Source organism: Apis florea, unplaced genomic scaffold, assembly GCF_048593485.1.
Source record: "Apis florea isolate Af1SG1 unplaced genomic scaffold, ASM4859348v1 contig_3772_pilon, whole genome shotgun sequence".
Taxonomy (NCBI): domain Eukaryota; kingdom Metazoa; phylum Arthropoda; class Insecta; order Hymenoptera; family Apidae; genus Apis; species Apis florea.
Genome location: NW_028256845.1, coordinates 3,565,587 through 3,589,025, shown reverse-complemented (window position 1 = coordinate 3,589,025; position 23,439 = coordinate 3,565,587). Strand labels below are relative to the sequence as shown.

Genomic DNA, 23,439 nt, shown 5'->3' with positions numbered 1-23,439 from the left:
AAACTAAAAAAATCATTGATTTTTTTTACGCAATCGATATTTTAGATCATAAAATACAAATTCCCTTAAATGTTAGATTTATTCTATGATTCATCTGCGTTTACATACTTTATAGTCAGCAGACTATATATCTTATATCTGTAAGGAATATTTGTTTAAACAATTTAAAAATTTTTAGCAAATTTTAAAGATGTTAAATATAATATAATTAATTTATTTTGATATAATATCATATTTTTAATTTATACATGAAGTTTACATAAATTTTTTCATTATTCTAAAAATGATCAATATTTGAAATAATAATCATATCTCATATTTAATTTTAAATTTTAATAAATAATTTTTGAAATTTTAATATTATTATTACTAAATTATTTATTTATAAAAGATTTTTATTTTTAATATTTTTGCAATATTAATCGATTTTTATATCGATTATATTATATTCGATATATTCGTTATAATTCGATATAATTAAACCGGAAGATGTTTGGAACTGTCTCTTTTCCGCGACGATTTAGCGTCCGTAATGTAACACGTGTATGAAATATTAGAGATTGAAATACATTTAGAATAAAGATATTAGATATCTTTTTTTAGTTTTAAAATGGGAAAACCAGGTAAATTTCAAAATAATATTCACATTGATATATTCTTATATTTAATTTTTTACAAAAAATTATTTTAATTGTTTAACATGATTTCTATGTGTGCTCATCTAACATTTCAATTAATTTATGTATTTTATATTCGTACAATTACATTATTTATTTTATAAAGTATGAGTAACTATTTAAACAAATATATTCAATGATTTTTTATTTAAAGATATAGTTCATTCAGTCAAGTAAATTATAATTTTTGTCTATATGATAGTATAACATTGTTATATATTAATTGAATTAGTCATCTAAATTTTACTTTTAGATTCATTTCGTTTGAAAAAGTTAAACATATTGAGAAAATGAAATTAATAAAAAAAATAAAAGATTATTTTATGGATTCTTGATTTAATATTTTTAATATTTAATATTTATTACAAAATTAATTTTATTATAGGATTTTCACCAGGTGGATTTAGAGGTAAGGGAGGTGGTCGAGGAGGAGGTAGTGGGCGTGGTGGAGGAAGAGGTGGAAGTGGAGGTGGTCGAGGTAGTGGTAGAGGAGGAGGTGGTGGAAGAGGTGGAAATACTCCACGAGGACGTGGAGGTAAAGGAGGAAGAGGACGTGGTGGAGGTGGTTTTAAAGGTGGAAAAACTGTTGTCATTGAACCACATCGTCATGAAGGAGTTTTTATAGCTAGAGGAAAAGAAGATGCATTAGTTACTTTAAATTTGGTACCAGGTTCAGAAGTATATGGTGAAAAAAGAATAAGTGTGGAGGTAAATAAGTAAATAAGTAATGTAAATTATATTATTAATTTATAAAAGATGATAAACAATGACAAATAATTAACAATTTGGATTTTATAGGGTGAAAATGGTGAAAAAATTGAATATAGAGTTTGGAATCCTTTTAGATCAAAGTTAGCTGCTGCTATACTTGGAGGAGTAGATCAAATTCATATGCCTCCTGGAAGCAAAGTTTTATATTTAGGTGCTGCATCTGGAACTACAGTGTCGCATGTAGCAGATGTTGTTGGACCAGTAAGTTCATATAAATGATCTTTTATGTTGAATATTTATATATATAAATTATAATGCATACATTAGAGCCAAATTAATATATTATAGTTAATTTGGTGTCGACGTTATGCTAAAAAAATTAAATTCTCGTTTTTTTAATTGAGTAAAATATATTATATTTTACTCTAAAAAAACGTGTATACAAAATTAACATTTTACTAAATTTAAATTTTAATTAGCTTATATATCTATATTATAGTTATAGATTATGTTCATACATTATTATAAATTTATTTTAGGAAGGACTAGTATATGCTGTAGAATTTTCTCATAGATCAGGCAGAGATCTTATAAATGTTGCTAAGAAACGAACAAATATTATTCCTATAATTGAAGATGCAAGACATCCTCACAAATATAGAATGCTTGTTGGAATGGTAGATACAATATTTGCTGATGTAGCACAACCTGATCAAGCCAGAATAGTAGCTCTAAATGCTCAATATTTCTTAAAAAATGGAGGTCATTTTGTTATTTCTATTAAAGCAAGTATATTGGTCATTTTAAAAAGAAAATATATATTTTATTGTATTTTTTTTTTTTTAATTTAAATTATTTATATATTTAAGTTCATATAATGATTAATTTGATTTAGGCGAGCTGCATAGATTCTACAGCTCAACCTGAAGCAGTATTTGCATCGGAAGTAAAAAAATTAATTGCAGACAAATTGAAACCACAAGAACAAATCACATTGGAACCATATGAAAGAGATCATGCTGTTGTAGTTGGAGTTTATAGGCCGCCACCTAAAAAAGCTACCTAAAATTATGTGTATATATATATATATATATATATATATTATATATATAATATATATATATATTTATATATGTTTTATCTATTTACTAAGAATGCATCATATGATTATGATCCTTAGAACTGATCTTTATATAATAAGTTTTAATTAAAAAATGAAAAAATAGGAATTATTTGTAATATAATGTAAAGTAATTATACAGATAATTAGAGTATTTTCTACAAAAAGAATTAATTTCATTATTGTACCTGTACAGTTTGTATGTAGAGAGACGTACATGTACGATTAATTAATATAAAATTTATATTTTAAATATCATATACGATTGATTCATTTATACTTTCATACAAATAAAAAAATTTGATAAAATATATGATATATTTAATTGTGTATATAATATATATATATATATATTTTTGTACTATATTAAATTGTATTATAAAATCTTAAAAGACATAGTAGAATATTTTTAGAATTGCAAAAACAAGTGAAAAATGAAGTAATAACATTTATACATTTTTTTATTTAACTAAATCTATTAAAATTAAATTTCAAAATTTTCATGTAAAAATTAACTTTAATTATAATCATTTTATTATGTTACATATGAACTAAGTAAAAATGCCACGTCCACTCCTAAAAGATACAATCAAGAGCGGTAAGTTAAATTAATTTTTTTGACAGTATAACGCATAATTAACCATAATTAATAATAGAAAATTAATTCTAGAATATGTTATCGATGAAAATCGTAGACCATCGAATAAAACAATTAAATTTAAAAAATCCTTAACTGCAGCAAGTCGTAAATTTAATTTAACTGTGAAAAATCGAGATCGTTTAATAGGAGGAGCAGATGCTCCTGAGGAACAAAAAGACATAATGAAACTGCCAGAAGAAACAGTGGAAGAAAAAACTCGTACAGCTGGACCATGCTGTACTTGTTTGGCGCAAGTACCAGGATCAACCGGGTATAATTTTTTCCTAATGATATTTTATAGGAGGATTGATTTATATTGAAGAAATTGAAGAATATTAAAAAAAAAAGAACAATTAAAATTAAAATTCGTTTTAACATTAAAAAAATCTCGTTTGTATAAAATATTGTTTTACAAATACAGAGATAAGAAGGTGGATGAAATTATTGATTATGTGCATCAAAATTTACAAGAAGCGAGTAAAGCATTGGCTACCTTAGGCGAAAATTTTGAGCACGATTCAAAGGTTGAGCCCTGTACGCAAGTAAAACCGTCATGAAATTGGGAAGACGAGGGTACAATAAATGAAATCGTTTTATAAAGTTGAATATAATTAAATAAAAATAAATAAATGAATCTGTTCGAAACTCCCAATTTCGTAAAACGAATAAATTCGTAATGTTTTCTTCAAAATAAATTTAATTTTATAAAAAATATAAATAAGCATAAAATAATAAATGCAAACTGAATTTATTTTTTATAAAAGTTGGTGTTCGTCGATATACTTGGTCGAATACAACAATGGAGCGGTTTGGTACAAAACAAATTGGATATTTGTAATAATGAAATCGAAACATTGCGTGAAGAATTAATAGCACGAGCTTGTGAAATCGAAAATTTAAAGAATTTATTGGGAGAATGTGAGGCAAGTTTCATTGATTAAAATTGTTATTTTACTGCAATTTTTAAGATATTCTTTTATAGAATTTTATATTATTCTTTTATAGAAAGAACGTGAAGCTGCTCTAATTCAAGCGGCTAAAGCACAAAAAGAAGCAATTGAAATTGGAGAACGTTTTGAAAATTATAAAAAACAAGAAGAAGAAAGAAGAAAAATGATTTCAGAAATAACTCCAAAAACTCCAGAAATAAAAGAAGTAAAAGAACCAATAGAAATAAAAGAACCAAAAGAAATAAAAGAACCAAAAGAAGTAAAAGAACCAAAAGAAATAAAAGAAGTAAAAGAATTAAAAGAACCAAAAGAAATAAAAGAAATAAAAAAACCAAAAGAAATAAAAGAAGGAAACGAGCTTGAAAAAGAAAAGATAGAAATTATTTGCACAGATGCAGCTATTCAATCAATTTTGAAAGACAAAGAAAAAAGACGAGAAATTGAAGTAAATTAAAGATTTTTTTATTTTTTTATTGTAAATATAAGTAAAATATATTAAAATAACAATTTGTTTAAATAGCTTGAAGGTGAAATAGCAAGACTCCGCAAAGAAAATGAACGTATTATAAAAGAACGTGTTGAATATGAGAGTGCGATACAACGAGCATTACTTCGAGGTGTTTCATCTTTGAATGTTGAAGCATTGAAAGTTTTACGTTGTCCACCAATTCCATGTTGTACTCCTTGCGCACCTTGTCCTGCTTCTGCTATGTAAGGCTTTTAATTTCTTTTAATCAAACTATTAATCACAATAAAGAATTAAAAAAAAATCAATTTTAAAGATTAATTTAAAGAAATTAATAAAAAAAAAAGTTCAACAATAATATTTTATATATTTTACTTATAATACTTAAAGTATATTATGTTAACTATAATATGTAATATAATAACTATAATATTTCTTGAATGTTTGTCATTATGATCCTTTCACTTTGAAATAAAAAAAATAGCATTTATTGATCTATATCTAAACAAGGTCAATCCTGATTCATTAAAGTTTCACTCTCAGAGAATCGGTTGTACCATGTGCCAAGAAAAACACTAGGATCGCTAAAAACTGCGGCACTAAAAATATCGATAACGGAAGTGCCGTTCGTGAAAATTGCAAAATTATGAAACAACCTTGCGCCAGTCCTTGTTGTTCTGCTGGAAAAACTCGGCAACCTGCAATGAACAATAGTACAATATTTCTTCTTCATCAGGGAGATATAGAAAATATTTGTGGATCAAATGATGTTTCAGAGCCAATTTGCGGTTCTCCAGTTATGAAAAAAATTGAAATACCTCCGTGTCCTAAATTTACTATATGATAAGATTTCTTTTTCTATCATTAAAATTAGCTATTTAATTTCGTTAATATTAATCCGCAATTTTATGCATACATTGCAAATAAATTATTTATATTGTATTTGTTTTTTAAATATAATATGATGATAATATATAATATAAAAAGATAAATTCATTCAAAATATGCATTTATGAATTAAATTATTATGATAAAATTACGTATAGCGAATATTTTGTTAATAAAAAGTTACGAATTACTTAAATTGTATATTATAAATAGAAAATAATTGTATATTATGAATAGAAATGAAGAAAGAAAAAAAATATACATTAGAAAAAATTGTAAATACTTACTTATTTACTATTTATTATTTTAATGAATAGTAATAATTATGAAAATATCTATAATAAATTTCTATTCGTTTCTTAAAATTACAAAATATTTTTTCCTTTATGATGTGAAAGTAATAAAAAAAAACACAATGTTGAAAGTATAAATATAATTTTATATAACATTATCAGAAAAATATTATAAATATTAAACATTCATTCTCATAAATAACATTAAGATATTTTTCATTATTTTGATAATAGATTTGAAGTACATAAAATTTGTATAATATTATATCGAACATTATATATATATAATATTTCAAATATTATTCATAAATTATTTAATTTACATAATTCAGTGAATAATAATTTGGATTTAATTAAATACTTAAATTTTAATAATTTTAAATTTATTAATCTTTGATTTGTTAAGTTATTAAGTTTTAAAATTAAATGATAAAATTTGCCATAACAATAATAAATTTATAAATGTATAATATTTATAAATATGTAATATTTTATCCTTTTAAGTACTAAACATCATTAATATTTTTTAACATAATTTTTAACAATTTAGATAGAAAAAATTAGTTTCATTACTTAAAACAAACAAGATGAAATCATACATAAATCATATTATTATACAATGATATTAAAATATTTTAAAAGTATATTAATAATAATCACACTGTTTTTTTTTTAAATTTTTGAACATTTTCTGATATACATCTGATATAGCTGTAAAATATGTCAAAATTACTATTTTCTTTCATAAAATATATATTTATATATTCTTTAAAAAAATTATGAATATATATAATAATATATTAATTTTATATTGTAATATTTTAAATAACATTCGTTTGTAACTAAATAATTATATTCGTATACAATAAAAAATTAAAAAATAGAAAAAAGTCAATATTAAAACATTTCGTTGTAAAACGTATGGCTGTTAACGTTTTACAAGCTGAAAACGATAACGAAATTGAAAGATTTATCGTTTATTCGTCGTTTATTTTAGAAATTATTTCTAAAATATAATAGGCTTATCTGTGTTTCTCGTTTGGCATGATGTATCGCAACGCGAACACTTTTCAGTCAGAATCATAGTATAGAATCTAAAATATGTATTGTCACGAATTACGAGGCCGTTGAAAGTGTTCTGGCAATCATTCAGTTCATACCGATCGAGAAACTTCGGTCTCGAAATTTCTTAAGTTTATTTTCATAAACAGTGCAGTTACTTTACCAGAGATGCTTTAAATGTTATTTAGCCATTTTCTATATATATTAATAACATTATGAAAATATTTGCAAAATATAACAATAATCAAAAACATAATTACAGCTGGTCCAGCAGCATGATAATGTTATTAATATACGTATATTATTAGCAATATTGGATATCTAACGAAAATATCACATACTTTCTCAAATATGTATATGCCATTTCGGGAAATGATTCATAAGTTTTTCTTTACATAGAAATATTAGTTTTTACTCTAGTACTTATGGAAAATTTCCCTAAGTAATTACCGTATTGTCTTTATGTCATTCGATCAGCAGTTTAAGAGCGTCTTGAAAAACGTCTTAGACAACATTGTTCAACTTTATTACGTCGATATGATTATCCTAACTACATGAAAAAAATAATTAAAATAAAAAAATATTATTTTAAAATGTTATGTGTACAAAATATTCCTTAAAAAAATAAAAGGAATGTTACAAGAAAGCACGTCATTAAATCAACTTGTTTTTCGACGTCTTCTGTAGTGAGGTAGCAATATGATAAAAATGTTAAAAGAAGAAAAGTATTGGGGGCCATTTTAAATACAGTGGTCCCTTGGCCAATAATAAAAAATCATATTTTGAAGAAAAAAAATTTACTTATTATGAACCAGATTAAGAAATTCCTCGCGAGTTTTAGGATCATCCCGGAATACACCAAGCATCGTTGATGTAACTGTCTTACTATTTATTTTCTGCACTCCTCTCATCACCATACACATATGCCTGTAACATAATAAATATTTTTCTTTTAATCTCTTAATGCTGCTATAGTTGAATTTCATTCTTAGAAGAAGAATTGATTCTTTATGTATATATCAAATAAAACTATGCTATGTTGAAAGAATCTAATAAGTAATCTAATAATGTAATTAAAAAATTATTATAATTAAAAGATATTATGATATATATATATTTATCTCAAATCATTATATATATATATATATATATATCATAATATCTTTTAATTATAATAATTTTTTAATATATATTTATTATATATTTATTATATATATATTTATTAATAAAACACAAATGATTTATTGTAAATAATACGATATTTAACTTTAGAATTATGAAAAAAGTGATTGAAAAATCATTTATTTTGATTATTTTTTTTTTATAATTAACTTTTAATTCATCATTTAAATTAAAAAAAAACCTTATAATTATATAGTAATTATATAGTAGCATTGTTTATAGCTTATATATGAAAAAAAATTATATATTAATATATATAATTATATATATTAAATTATTATTTATATAAAACATTGATTTAGATAATTGTTAATAATTTTGAATTAATTTTGAATAATTATATAATTATATATTATATTTATTATAATGCAATATAATATTTGTATCTTAAAAAGAAATCTAGATTAATTTCATTCATATTTAGTGTTTCATTTGCATATTAGACAAATCATTATATAAATAAATATAAAAATTAAGTATTTTTATATATGTTTTTAAACCAAGAAACACTAAATTGTTTTCTATTGAACGAGAATGCACTTTAATTCTTCACGAAGTGATAGCACTTTATTAGTACAAGGTTACATTCCTATGTGTGATTAATCCTTGCGAAAACTATTGCTCAAGATTCGAATGTATTGGAATGAAATAGGATATAAAAAGAAGAAGATATAAAAATATAATGCTAATTCCTTTTTTGCAATATTTTTCTTACATTTGTTAAAACCAAACTACAAAGTTATTCAATGAATTTTTATTTGTTTTTAAAAAAATACGTACACTCCTTCGACGACTACAGCCACTCCTGCTGGTTGCACTGCTTTTGTTACCGCCACTGCAATTTGTTTAGTAAGACGTTCTTGCACTTGAAGACGTCTGCTGAAGATCTCTACAATCCTATTGGATATAAAATAAAAAATAAAAATCGAACGATATAGAAAAATTTGATTGATTAATTTGAATATATAAAAATTTATTCATTGTTCACAAAGTTAATAACAAATGTTAAGTTTATAATATTTGACTTAAATAAATGGTCACTTGTGCATTCGTCGATTGAGTGAGCAATGTGTGAAAGTGGACGGCATGCCAACACTTGTCGTATTTTTTTTTTTTTTTTGCTTAAATTATTTCTTTAATCAAATGCGTAACTATTATCGATGCAATTTAATAATCTCTTTGTGAAATATATTATTGGGATTCATCATTAATTTATCTTAATGAATTTTTATTTTACTTTATGATTACATAAATAATCAAATTGATGATGAAACAATCTATATTCGATAACAATTTTAATTATCATATATATATTGATGCAAGTTGCATCAATTCTTATTCAATTAATTCATAAAAATTTATTCATTAATTATATATAATATAATAATTCTATCATTTTTTTTTTGTGAATTTGATCATGTTGCAATCATAATCATTTAATCTTCGAAAACACGCGTAAATAAATTTATATATTTTCGAGGTGTACTTTTGTTTTTGAAAATACAAAATAAAACAATGCGCAATAATAACAGTTAATCAATGCAATTTATAAAAAAAAATAATAAAAGTTGCTCGTTAATAAATAATAATTTTCAATTAATTTTTATTTTCGCGAAAAAATATTAATTATTTTATTTTAATTTAATTATTCAATTCAATAGAAGAAGAATCATTCAAGTGTACGAATGTTAATTAAAACAATTTCTTATTACCTGGCTAATTTACTGAGACCAAGGATCTTCTTACAAGGGAGATAACCGATCGACACCTTGCCATAGAAAGGTACTAAATGATGTTCACACATGGAGAACATCTCGATGTCCTTCACTACAACCATCTCATCGTGATCTTCATCGAAAACTGCATCATTTATAATGTCTGGAAAAGGAAGTTAAAAAAAAATTCGCGTATAAATAAGGAAGCAAGAAATCGTAATATTATTTCAAAAAAATTTCCTATACATACACGGAAGTTACGATCTATCAAGATCACGCGATTATTGCACAATTCAATTGCAATGCAAAAGCAATCAACCTTGTACAAAGATGAAAAAACGATCGTCGTTTAAATTGTTCTGCGAAGGAAGAACATCTTGCACGTGGGTTAAGGTCCTCACGATCCTAGCTGTGATTTACTCGATATTGACCTACTTACTATCGTCTAGGCTAGTGGTGGTGTATAGGTATGAGTCGGTGGATAGTAGGTGTTGGTGGGTAGGTAATGGAGGGTGCTCTCCACGGTTTCCACGGCAACCTTAACAAGAAACACCTTCACAATGACCGACAATGATGAAACCAATTCGCATTCTAGTTAACCAAAATGTATTTTTTATGTTATATATTTTCCTACACACAATACAATTTTTGCTATCGATCGTAGCAAGAATGATTGTTCGCATTTTTTTCTTTTTGGCTAAAGGTATGAATTTCAAAAAATTTACGGGATTTTAAGGGAAGTTTGCTTTTATGTGCATGTCTATCTCTATATTAGACTAAACATGAGTTTAATTTCCTCTCTTCTATACGTACTGCCTTTGAAGCAGACGTTAAAAGCGTGTAGTTTAATTTTTCGATTCAATGATCTAATACGATCATCGTTCGATTGGAATTCGACGGAATTTCTTTTTATTATCGACAAACCTTAATATCTATGTAGTTTTTTTTTTTATTAATATATATCTCTATTTATCTCTATTTATGAAAATAAAAAAAATCAATGAAAAAAAAGATAGAAAAAAAAATATAATCACAAGCATATGGTATAGAAAGTGAGACGAGGAAGTGATATCGATTTTGCATTCATCGAATAATAAAATATACATTTGTATATAATATTTTTGCCTAGTATAAAGTAATATATTAGCCATAATAATTATGAATATTAACTCTAATAATAGGATTTTAATGTTCGTGACTTTCACTCTATAATCTTGTTCAAAGTAATTTCCTCCATTGATTTTGGAATTTTCACTAAAGAAAATGTATATTATATGTATATAAATATACATAAATGTACGTACATATAATATTCATTTACAGTTCTAACGGAAATTCGGTCAAGCTTATCGATGAGAAAGACAAAGAGAAATTGTCCGAGGGGAACGGTTCCGTGAGAGCTGTGGAAGGTAGTTACAAAAGGGGTGTGGGTTGAGCTTTCGTAGGAAAGTGGCCGGGACTCGTTTCAGATTCACTGGGGCGAGCAGAACTACCGTTAACGGAGCTTATCTTGAGAGCAATTTCACTTTAGAAGAAAGAAGGGTTAAATCGAAGCGAATTAAAGTCTTTCCACCACCTGTAGCTATTGTTTCACCTATATTAAAATCGTATAAAATCATACTAGTATTTATTGCTAGCTATTTAATTTTCAATTGGTAGCGTTGAACCATAGTTATACCATAACTCTCAATACTTATAAATTAAGTGAGTTATTGTCAGAATAAATCACTTATTTTAATTTCTGTTCTGTGCTTTACGTAATATAATAAACGATACATTAATCATGTAAAAATATATATATATATAAAAATATGAATAAAAATTAAATGGTTAAGATTATAGTTAAATGATCCAAGTTAAATTTAATCTAATATAAATATAATTATCGCAATTACATTTGACCCAATGATACTATCAGTTGAGAATATAAATAAAAGAAAAGAAAATAGCAAATGTTTATTAAATAAGTTCCTGGAATGATTAATTGTTTAACAAATAAAATTATAAAGTGCATAAATTGTAAATTAAATATTTTTTTACGTATTGAAAACGTATTTAGAAAACAAAAGATGGTATAATGTAAAATCGCTAATAATGACATTGATTCTATTTTATTTTAACTGTTCGTAAAATCATAATTACCGGAGAACAGTAACAGTCTACTTGACATAAGATAAATGGAAGGAAAAGGTGAAAGGCATTCTTTTCGAATTCGCTGTGCGTCCCTGTGAGACCCATTTATATTATGAGCTTTACGCTCTCTTTTTTCGAATCATAGATACTTAAGTCTTCCTCTCTTTTCCCCTGTGACGGATCTCGAGCAACTTGAAGGAGAGAAAGAAAGAAATGGGCGGGTACTTTTCTCGAGTGGGTATATTCATGGTTTTATTTGTTCCATTGACTTTATAATCTAAGAAAATCCTGATCAAATGTTCGTACTATCTTTAATTGAATAAAACATTTAATTTTCTTTGATTGAAAAAGTAAGCCTTCTTTACTCTAATTCACATATGTATGAGAACATCGTTATTTTTTTCATTTCAATTGAATGAATACTTAATTTATTTTATTTTATTTGTTTATAATTTTTTTTATTTTATTACTTGAGAGAAAGAGAAAAAGATATTATTGAAAAAAATAAACTTACCATCGATACATTGATCATAACCCTTCGTGAAAAACAGCATAGCTTTCGCGGCACGTTCCGGAGTTTTCAAAAGACCTGGTCGATTCGGGTCCTCGCCAAGCGAGCTCAAAAGTAACTTGTAACTTCGTGACATTTCCGGAAGAAGCGCTTCGCGCGTGGGTGGCCTGTGATCTAGCTCCAAATCGTGGTGAAACGTGCATTTTTCGTGACCTAGAAAAAGACAAATTAAAGATTTTCTAATAATTTTATCGATTCTTGAATATTCGCTACATTCACTAATAAAAAATTTATATTTATCTTGAAAGTATGAAAAAATATTGAACGGAAATAGCATCATTGCTCAAACGTTGTTCCTGATGCTTATGCAATCTGCTTCGATTTTTCAATTGAACTAAGACAAAAAATATGTACAAACATCGTTATTATCACCGCCAATGACCACGATAACCCTATGAAAAGATTTATAATGCAAGTTTACGACACTTTGCGTGTGGTAAAAAAAAAAGATAATGTGTATTTTCTTTATCTATGGCAAAAAGTTCTAAGATTTTATTTTTACAATCAGATTTTATATTAGCTATTTATATACAAACACTTATATCTATCGATAGAGATATATTTTTTCTTTTTTAATAACTGTGATTTTTTTTATAAAAAAATATATGTATATACAAAGAACTTGAAATTTCGATAAACAAAATAGAATCATAAATTACTACGAGCTTTTATTAAAACTGGATATCTAACAATGAAGTTTTAATTGGAAACTAAAGCGAATCAGGGAAAAACTTAACAATGAAACGTAATTCGAAATAAATTTTAAACTAATTATAAATTTTTTTGCACCAGTTCCTTTTTTTCTTTCTTACTTCAAGGAGTACGAACGATCGCGTATTCATAAGCGTCTATCGTTTCACGATTAACATAATGCTTTAATTAACAATCACTGATATCGATCGATCGATCGTTTGGCGAAATCTCGATTCGAACGATGTATGCATGTAATATTCCAAAGTGATGTGATTCGATGATGAAGTTTGCCGTTGATGATCGGCTACGTATGCACGCGTTGCCGAACTTGTTGCATAACGATTAACGACGACGTTACAGCGATGAGAAGGCGAGATTTCTATCGATAGAAATAATTTATCACTTGTATAACACTCCATTTGCGAGCAATCTAGAACGTATTAAAGCGAAACTGCTCTCGGTACTTCTCTCTTGTATAGATTTATTCTCCGAGGATAGAATCTAACGCTGGAACTGACGTATTCACGATGGAAAACTAAGTTAAACCATCCTCTTCCTAATGAACGGCATCGTGTAATTCAATCGAGCAACGACACTGCTCTGATAGCATGAATAAATCGAGGTTTTCCACGGTCAATATGCACACATTGTTCGACATTGCTGAAAAGAATTAATCAGATTGAACTGTATGGATCGTTTCGAATCTGTTCGTTATCGTGAAAATTAAATTTTTTACTTAACTGTGAAACTATATTTCGTTAAACGAATGTTGAAACGGATAGATGAATCTTGTATTTTTGAATATATTAAATATGTTAATGGATGGACATTTTGAAGAAGATAAAATTTTTTGCAACGATGAAACCTATCTTGACAAAGTAAATAAATAACGAAATAATAATAATAAAATAATAATAAAATTGAAAGATTTTCGATATTCGTTTCATCGATGAATCAATGAATAATTTCGACGAAAACATAATATGAGTAGCGACAAATACGGATATACGAGATTTTTCGAAAAATGAAAGGTGTTCTCTATTACTTCAGAAAGTCAGAGGAGATCATACATTCATAAGGTCACAGCTACGCGTTACATACAATCATAACTGTACTCCAACAGTTCCCAAGGTCTTTTATCATTTTTAAGATCTGCAGGTTACGATTGACCTGGAAACGAGAAGTATGACGTGAGTATTCTCCAAATATTTTTCACGATTTTATAAATGATAGCAATAGAATAAAATTAAATGTCGATTATATGAATTGAACGACGATAAATAAGAGCGATAAATAAAGAAGATGAGAGATTTAATAACGAGAGACCTATAAAGAACTTTTAATCAGTAATAATTCATAATCTGTGATATAAATATGAATAATATATGAGATTTATCTCTATTTTTCTTTTTTTTTTTACAGAAACTGCAACAGGTTGCAAATTGAAACAAGTTACGTGCCACTTGTTATATTTATGCAATCGATTAAATGCGGAATTAACGACGAAAATCGCTTTGAAAAAATTGAAAATTTTTTCTTGAATGTAGATAAAATACATCGAAAATTTAACTTATATATATAGAGAATTTATAAATTGTAGATAATAACTTAAGTTATTATTGTAAAGAATTTAGATACCATGAATAAATCGAGATTTTAAAAAAAGGAATAATTAAGTATCTGCCACTGTTATCTTATTCATCGCGATTATCAATTGCAAAATAAATCGGAGAATAATTTTAATAATAGGAGAATAAAAAATATTCTTTAATTGCTCCATTATGAGTCTATTCCACTAAAGAAGAATTCAATAATAGATTTTAATAATGCAGTAATAATAGTTTCTAATAACAATTTATATTACCTACCTATTTCTAATAATCCATTAGATTTACCCGTCATTAAAAGTCTTGAAAATTACTTTGTGGTCTAGAAAATATTACGTAGGCAAAATGCCCAATGATTAAGACTTTTCTCGGAAACGATACCTGGCGTTGTAGAAGTTCGCGGAGTTCTGGGAGTTCCTGGCACATCCAAATTACTTTCCTCAACGTTCTCTGACCAGGAAACGGTCCTCAATGGTCCCGGTTTTTTTATCATTGTGTGCTTGTCTTCGTCATCATATATATTTAGATCCTTAATTTTAGTACATTGGCTGGAAATTCCGTTCATGATTGGGGCTTTTTAACCTTGTTTGCCACTTAAATTATAGCAAACGATCCCTTTTAAATTTGAGAGATGATCGGTCGATGAGGAACACAGACGGTCTATCAAAATTGATTCAAGGTATTTTGAACGAATAGTATAATAATTAAAAAATAATATTAATAAAAAAGAAAGAATCGAAGTTAAACACGCCGAATTTAAAATTATAATATTATCGAATTATTTATTAATATCACTGGAATACTTACTTATTGTATTGTAATAAATAAAAATACAGTGAATTTCTATGCTACTTCGATGTCGAGATGATAGTTGTATTTTACGAATTGTATTTGAAAATTGTTTCATTAAATGTGTATTCACAATTGATATCACAAATGATAATAAAATAATTTCTCCATTTTTTATCAATAAATTTGTCAATAAAAAAAATTGTATTATTTAACAAGAGAATTTTTTTTAAAAAAAGAATTGTAATCATATTACAAATAACGCGCGATTTTCAGTTTGATCTCAATAGTTCTACCACGTGATTCACGAATAATACGCGTGTGTATAGCAACTTTTAGTGAATCGCGTTCAATTTCAATCAAACCAATGAAACTTACTCGAAGACGGATTCAGTTCACGTGCACCTCGGAGCTTTTTGGAGCTTGAAGTATCAATGCAGTAAAGCTGGAATGTCGTTGAAAAATTTCTTTTTAGTTATTAATTTTATTTGTCCTTTTGCTTTCCAAAGATTAAATGTTTATATTCGCAACCGTAATAAAATTATTTTTTAGATAAAAAAAAAAACAAGGAAAAATAAAGAGACGACAGGTATTTATTCGAGACACGAGAGAAGAGAAATTAAATAAAAAGGATAGTGATCAACGAGTCCAAAAGGAAAGAAATGAGCACGAAGTCGCTCGATCAAGTAACGCAGTGTGACTGAACCGACAGAACCGTAGAGAGTGCGATTGTCCCCTATGTATGTATAGTTCTTCCCTCTCTCTCTTTCTCTCTCTCCCTCTCTTCCTCTTTGTTTCGCTCTAATCATATGATTTTCAATGATTTTTTTCTTCTTGTTCTTTTAAATTCTGTCTTTTTTATTTAGATGTATATTATGTTGTGATATCACATTTGATTTCTTCAAAAAGCAAGTTTACGCAATTAACAAGTTAAAACTCGCATCGCGTTCAATATATATAAAAAGAATGCAAAAATGCACATAATGCTGATACTGATTATACGTAAGAATGAGAATATTGATAATAACATAAGAATAAGAATATCTCCTTGCAAAATGAGATCCTCCCGCTCTAGCGTATGAGAGGGAAATAGTGAACTTTATCCAGAGTCCGCATTGCAAATTATAGTCTCAAGTGACAAGTAGCGCCTCGATTGGCGGAAATTGTCAAAATGTTTGTAGTATGCGAGATCCGCACAGTAGATAATTATACTTTTTATTTAAAAATTATATAATTTAATAAAAAATTGAAAGATTTAAATATTATGATATTTTATGATTTTTTTTTAATTTATAATAAAATAAAAAATATAATGATTTGAAATACAATTTTTTTATTTTATAATAATTATCAATTGTTAAATAAAAAAAATTTTAAATATATAAAAAATTAAAGCTAAAATTTTTTTGTCAATCAAGTAGCATTTGCATATCATAAACAATTAGAAATAATATAATATCGCGGATTCAGAATAACGGATTGTTTATGGGGAAAAATTTATTTTAGTATAGGAAAGCACAGAAAATTCATCCTCTATAAGTTTTTAGAATGCGAGTCAGAATCTACGTCATCCTGATTTCTAAGAGACCGGTTTCCCACACTTATCACCTTTTCCTTCTATTTGCAGCATTTCTTAAGATTGTGCATAGATGTTTCCTAGTAGTTCATCCTACGCGTATGTTAAAACCTCAATTTCATAAAAGTATTCAAGATTTCAATTTTTATAAACTATGTTTTTCTATTATAAATAAGTTAAAAAAATATAAGATACGAAGAAATTATCATTAATTTTTCTTCTAAAATATTGTAAAAATATTGAGTTATTGTAAAAATACGTGTGCTATGATACGTATACATTATATATGTGCATATTTTTAAAATGAATATATTTTTAAAATCTTGAAAGCAATTCTAATATGATTTCAGTATTCTTATATTATTATTAGTAGTAATTAAGAATATTGATGACAAAAACCATAACAATGATATACAATTAACTATTCTCAGTTTCAGTAATTAAATTTTATTATTGATGAGGTTATCATGATATTCGGGCCAAACTATTAAACTACAATGATTAAAATTAATATAACTATGGCTATGGTACTTTGTGATAATACATCAAAGTCATTTATGTATAATAATAATTTACTAATTAAAAAGAATAATGCATCCAAATTGCTTATTATTAAATTGTATCTTTTTTATATTATTTTGCTCAAATATACTTAGAAAAAGTTTAAGCATAAATTTATATCTTATCCATACAACCTATAAAAAAGAATAATGCATTTGTTTACATTATTTCCTGTAATATAATAGTATATCTCGAGCTACATAAAAGCGCGCAAAACTATGATTCTCGCCCGTATTCATAGTTGCACTACTGAAACTTGTCTGAGTTCAACTGACCTTCACTACTTGCAATCAATACAAAACTACTATTGTAATCTTGTGAGATACATATTTGGTTTTTGATCTCATTAAATGCATATTATCTCCATGATATAAAATTTAATAAAATAATATAAAATTCAAGAAAAAAATATTCTTGATGATTAATTTCACAGATTTTATTAATGTTAGACTAATGATTTAACGAATGCTAAATTTTTTTATATTAATAATTACGTTGAAAAGGAAAAAACTAAAGGAAAGATGACGTGTAAAAAACTAAACCGTATCGGTAAAGAATTCGAGGTCATACTCATGTAAAAAACAATAAGAAATTAATACTAAAGCAATCTGGGATGAATGACATAAAAATGAATCTATTCCATTATTTGAAACGTGTAATTGTAAAAACAAAAATTTTTTGGCAAAAAAAAATTATCAATATCATAATATTTCTATATGTAATAATAAGAATTAACAATTAATAATGGAACTCTCTCTTTTGATAATTATTACTACATAAAAAATTCTTTTTATAAAATATAATTCTTCAAATTTAATATTTGAGATAATAATAGAAATAAATAATGAATATTAATGTATATATATTTCATAATATCGTAAAATATAATAAGAAATTCTATATTCAACTTTTCTGTTCTATATCGTATATTCCTAATATCATGCTTTATCCTAATACAGATATTTGATATTATTATTTTTATTATTTGACACTATAGATATTCAATATCATTTCTAATACTATTTTGTTGTTATTTAATATGATTGACATACATATAAATCTACTGTAATATGACATCGGGCCGTTTGAAAAGAAATGCAATGGATACAAGAAGATACAATTCCATATTATTACATACACAAAAAAAATAATCATATGTTAATTAAAAGCATAATAATAATAAAATTAAAAATTCATTATAAATTCTATTTAAAATATTTGGTTTTATTAAACATTTTATAAATTTTTTATAATCATTATTTAGTTTGTATTTTATTTATTAGATCATTTTTAATTTCATATTTTATTATTAGATTATCTAATAAAAGAATAAAATTTTAAAAATTAATGAACTCTTTAAAAATCAATAAATTATAAATAAAGAATTTTATGAATTGAATAAAAACATAAAAATTATGGCATTAAGAAAAAACTTACTTTTTTTTGATGTGTAATCCATTTTATTTTTAGAATGATCTTTGATATGTTCTGTTTTATATGAAAGTTTAAAAAAGGAGACGATAGTTATGATTGTAGTATATCGTTCACTAACGATATTCTTTCGAGCAACAGATTTATATATCTACTGAGAATGAAAAAACCTTTGTCAAGTTAAATCCCCTTCCCTCTTCTGTCAATTTAACATTTCTAATAGCAAGAAATACGTTTATTTATTTATAATATCATTTCAAAACTTATAGTAAATGAAGTTATAATGAAAATATTTTAATTAAAATATAAAAATAAATAGTTAATCTTTTTTAAAATTAAATATAAAATGAATAAATAATATTAGTAATAAATAAAATAAAGAAAATAACATAATAAAATGATTAAAAAATATTATTTTGTATATTAATATATTAGTGAGTTTTATTATTATATAATATATAAAGATAGAAAATTTAATTTAGTTTTTTTAATATATAAAAATCAAAGTATATTTGATTATTTCTTTGAATTTTATAGAAAATCAAAATTATAAAAACTATTCAAATAATTTTATGGAAAATTAAATCTAATTAAATCTTGAATAATGTTAGAAAAATAAATATTTAATAGTTTAATTATATAATTACATTGAATATAATTTTATCAATTGCATTGAAATGTTATTTCTACTTAAAAATAAAATGATTCATATGATATAATTATTATAGATATTATAGATATATTATAGATTGTTATAGATAATATTATAAATAATAGTTGTTTAAACATAATTATTTTTATTTTATGATTCAATAATTTATATTTATGATATATATGTTTTTAATAAAAAGCAATTTTATTGAAAATAACATTTCCATTAACTCATTTATTATACAAATTTATATATATATTATATATATATTAATAGAACACACATATGTATATTATATTCTCAATGATTAATATGAATACATATTTTATTTAATGTAATTGTATAATTACACATTTTTGAAAATGTAAACGGATTAAATATTTCACATAAATTTTATTATTAAGAATAATAAGCAATAATATTATATATATTATATTATAATATTTATAAAAAATTATGTATAAATTAGTTTTAATAGCTAATAAATATAATTAAAAAAAAATGCATTTTTATCATAGATATATTCTGCGTTTTTTTTCAAGCTAAATCTCTTTCTGTTAATTTCTAATAGCAGAAATATGCGTTCTTTTCGAAATATATATATATTCATATATTTCAAGCATATATAAGATAAATTTGAAGTAATTTCTTTATAAATTTAAGCTTATTTTTATCATTTAATTTTTTAAATTATTTAAAAAAATTTCAATTGTTTGAAAATTGTTTTAAATGTAATTATAAAGATAAAAATATTCTTATAAAAAATATTTTTATAAAAAAATTTCTTGATATTAATTAAATGTAAAAATGGAAATATTAATATCAAATTTAAATATAATTATAAAACAAAAATAGAAATATAATGTTTCGATATTATACTTTTGTTTTTATCATACTATAACAAAGTTGTACCTGTAAATGCATCAAATATTTTATTTTTCAATAGAAGAAATAACCTCGAATTTTATGTCCTTTTTAATTAATTCTTCAATTAATGATGTTTTACCAAAAGCAGCACCAGGGGGTAAAACTCCTCCACTAAAATTTTAAATAATATAATTAAAATTTTATTAGAAAAAAATATTATACATAAAAAAAAAATACATATATTCAAATTAAATATAAAACATACATTACAGGTATTTTATCCGATTCTTTGAGAATTATTATAGCAGAAAGCAATAACATAGTACATGTAGCACCATATCCAGGATTAATTCCACTGATTTTGGTAATTAGTACCTTATTTGGTGGATCTTTATGCTTATCAGTAGGTTCAACTAATTTTTCAGTCCATCCTTCCGCCTTAAATGTTAAGGAGAACTTAATTTTATCAAGTTCTTCTGGTTTAGCCATTTCATAACCTACATATCCACCAGAGAAAAATGTAGGATACTAAACAAAATTTAAAAAATTTTATAGAATTATATTTTTTGTTTAAAATATCAAAATAATATATGAAATATTTTATGTTAAAAAAAAAAATAATATACCTTCAATAACAAATTACGACCAAATTCATATTTAGATAACATTAAAAATATGAAACCAAAAATAGCAGTTGTTAATACTGCAAAAAGAGAACTGGAAAAAAAAATTATTTAATACAAAATTTTAAATGTAATTCATATTATTTATTTTAATAAATTGATTACTTAAGTGTGAAATAAGTTTGAACTTGCACTGGTCGTTGTTTATATTTTTCATATAAAAATCGTTGGGTACGCAAAGCTACAGAACGATCAGCTCCTGGAAATATCATAGACCATCCTTCTGATAAAGAAGATTTATGAATGATACCCCTAAAATGATTAATAATATTAAAAATTATATTAAATGTTAAATAAATATAATAATTAAATAATATAATTAACCTTGCTTTAAGCCTTGGCCATAATTCAGGTAACTTTTCAGGATAAAGTTTAGTGCGCAATTCGCGTAATTCATGAGAATGTGCTATACCATAAATAGCTGATTCATATGTTCCATAATTTATGGAAGCACCACTTATTTTTGAAGTTGACCATGAATTTAAATAAGTTTCAATAGAATTGACTTCACCATCAAATTTTTGTTGTGTAAAAATTATACCAAGATCACATGGTATACTATCAAACCCACATGCACTTATAATATAGATACCAGCTTCTTCTGCAGCTTTATTATATTTTAATTGAATATATTCTATATACTACAATAAAAAAAATAGATATACATAAAGATATATAGAAATGAATAACAAATTAAATTAATTTGAACATTAACATCAATAAGTTTGAAATAATTCATAAATTACCTGGGGTTCTCCACTGACATCAATTTGATGAGTATGTGTGGCAATACATGCTTTAATAATAGGTTCTCCATAAAATCTATATGGGCCGCAACAATTAATAAGAACTTTTGCTTGTGATGTCATTTTTTTTAATGATTCTTCATCTTTTAAATCAGCAATAAATATAGGCACATCATCTGAAAAAAATTAATCACATAATTTTTAAATATATAATTTTAATAATGATAAAAATTAATAAATTTTAAAATTATAATTAGTTAAAATTTAATTTTACCAATATTAGAAGCAAATTCTTTAACAATTGCTTCCAAAGCTTGCTTTCTACGTCCAGATATACCAAATTTCATTTGTTTTTCTATAGCTAATTGTACTGCTATTTTTACAGCATATTTTCCTGTAAATCCAGTAGCTCCAAATATTACAAAATCTAATCGTTGATCTGTCATGATTATATCTATGAAATAATAAAAAATATATAATTAATTTTGTTACTTTTTATTATAAATAATTTTTTAAAGTTGTAAATTTCAAGTATTTGATTTTATAAAAATAAAATAAGATACAAAAATAAGATTTTATAAATATAAAATTTAAAAACAATGTAATATTTATGTAAATTTATTATAATAAATTCTAATAATGCATATATTGATATATATTAAATATTAAATATTTTATGTATAATTTAATATAAGATTTAAAAAATTATAATAACTCTTAAAACAAAATTTATTTTTTTAAGTAAATATAAAAAAATATTAATTAAAAAGATATATTTTTTATAATATGCGTTTCGAATATTGCTATAGCTTAAATGTCATTTCGCCGGTCGACAGTTTGACATAATTATAATTTTCAAGAAGTTTCCATATTTTTATGCAATTAATAATTTTTAAATTTTGTTCACAAAATACATACCTTTTGAAAAATGATAAACGAGATATTTATATGTTTGTTCTTTTGCTAAATTTAATAAAATCACACTCCTTTTTAATTGCGTCTTTCTATCGTATGTTAATATATGGAATCGAATTGCATTTATATAGAATCGAAAGGGAGGGGATTTTATTACGTAATATGTTTTCTATAATTATTTTTATATTTTTTATACATAAAATACAAATTTTAACTATAAAAAATATTTTCTATAATTAGAAATATATTTTATTATAAGAATATTTACTTTATATATATATATATATATATATATATATACTGTTTGTATCCATTATGTTTAATTGAATATATATATATATATGAATTACATTATATATTAAATATTATGCAAAACTAGAAGGAAGACTCAAAAACAATACGAATATGATTGGTTATATTCCAATATATTTTCTAACACAGTTAATACAGTACTATTAATCTCTTTTATATTTTTTCTAATAAAAATAAATATACATATTGGTCGAAAGTT

At 24.4% G+C, this 23,439-nt stretch overlaps 4 protein-coding genes across 5 annotated transcripts; 2 read left to right on the top strand and 2 right to left on the bottom strand.

Annotated features, from left to right (window-relative positions):
- Positions 1-476: 476 nt before the first annotated feature.
- On the top strand, positions 477-2,874 carry Fib (rRNA 2'-O-methyltransferase fibrillarin). Its single transcript, XM_031914944.2, has 5 exons — positions 477-623; positions 1,063-1,385; positions 1,476-1,649; positions 1,928-2,173; positions 2,284-2,874. Exons 1-5 carry the CDS (start codon positions 611-613, stop codon positions 2,452-2,454), a joined length of 927 nt encoding a protein of 308 aa, XP_031770804.2. The 5' UTR covers positions 477-610; the 3' UTR covers positions 2,455-2,874.
- Positions 2,810-5,732, top strand: LOC100869460 (uncharacterized). Of its 2 annotated transcripts, XM_086915120.1 has the most exons (7): positions 2,899-3,106; positions 3,179-3,419; positions 3,570-3,672; positions 3,913-4,071; positions 4,154-4,543; positions 4,619-4,809; positions 5,108-5,732. In XM_086915120.1, the coding sequence occupies exons 1-7, from the start codon at positions 3,070-3,072 to the stop codon at positions 5,406-5,408; spliced, it is 1,422 nt and encodes a 473-aa protein (XP_086771246.1). In that variant the 5' UTR covers positions 2,899-3,069; the 3' UTR covers positions 5,409-5,732. The 2 variants fall into 2 exon arrangements, with proteins under 2 accessions (XP_086771247.1, XP_086771246.1); XM_086915121.1 differs by lacking the exon at positions 3,570-3,672 and having other exon boundaries at positions 2,810-3,106.
- Positions 5,733-6,480: 748 nt separating this feature from the next.
- On the bottom strand, positions 6,481-16,018 carry LOC105737049 (GTP cyclohydrolase 1). Its single transcript, XM_086915119.1, has 6 exons — positions 15,876-16,018; positions 15,090-15,368; positions 12,352-12,561; positions 9,702-9,867; positions 8,770-8,886; positions 6,481-7,734 (listed from the first exon to the last, which is right to left on the bottom strand). Exons 2-6 carry the CDS (start codon positions 15,271-15,273, stop codon positions 7,605-7,607), a joined length of 807 nt encoding a protein of 268 aa, XP_086771245.1. The 5' UTR covers positions 15,274-15,368; positions 15,876-16,018; the 3' UTR covers positions 6,481-7,604.
- A 3,649-nt stretch (positions 16,019-19,667) lies between these two features.
- Positions 19,668-23,365, bottom strand: LOC100863719 (GTP cyclohydrolase punch). The gene is made up of 8 exons (XM_012483300.3): positions 22,932-23,365; positions 22,288-22,467; positions 22,014-22,189; positions 21,592-21,908; positions 21,373-21,519; positions 21,211-21,301; positions 20,850-21,112; positions 19,668-20,755 (listed from the first exon to the last, which is right to left on the bottom strand). The coding sequence occupies exons 2-8, from the start codon at positions 22,457-22,459 to the stop codon at positions 20,650-20,652; spliced, it is 1,272 nt and encodes a 423-aa protein (XP_012338754.3). The 5' UTR covers positions 22,460-22,467; positions 22,932-23,365; the 3' UTR covers positions 19,668-20,649.
- Between the last annotated feature and the right edge of the window lie 74 nt (positions 23,366-23,439).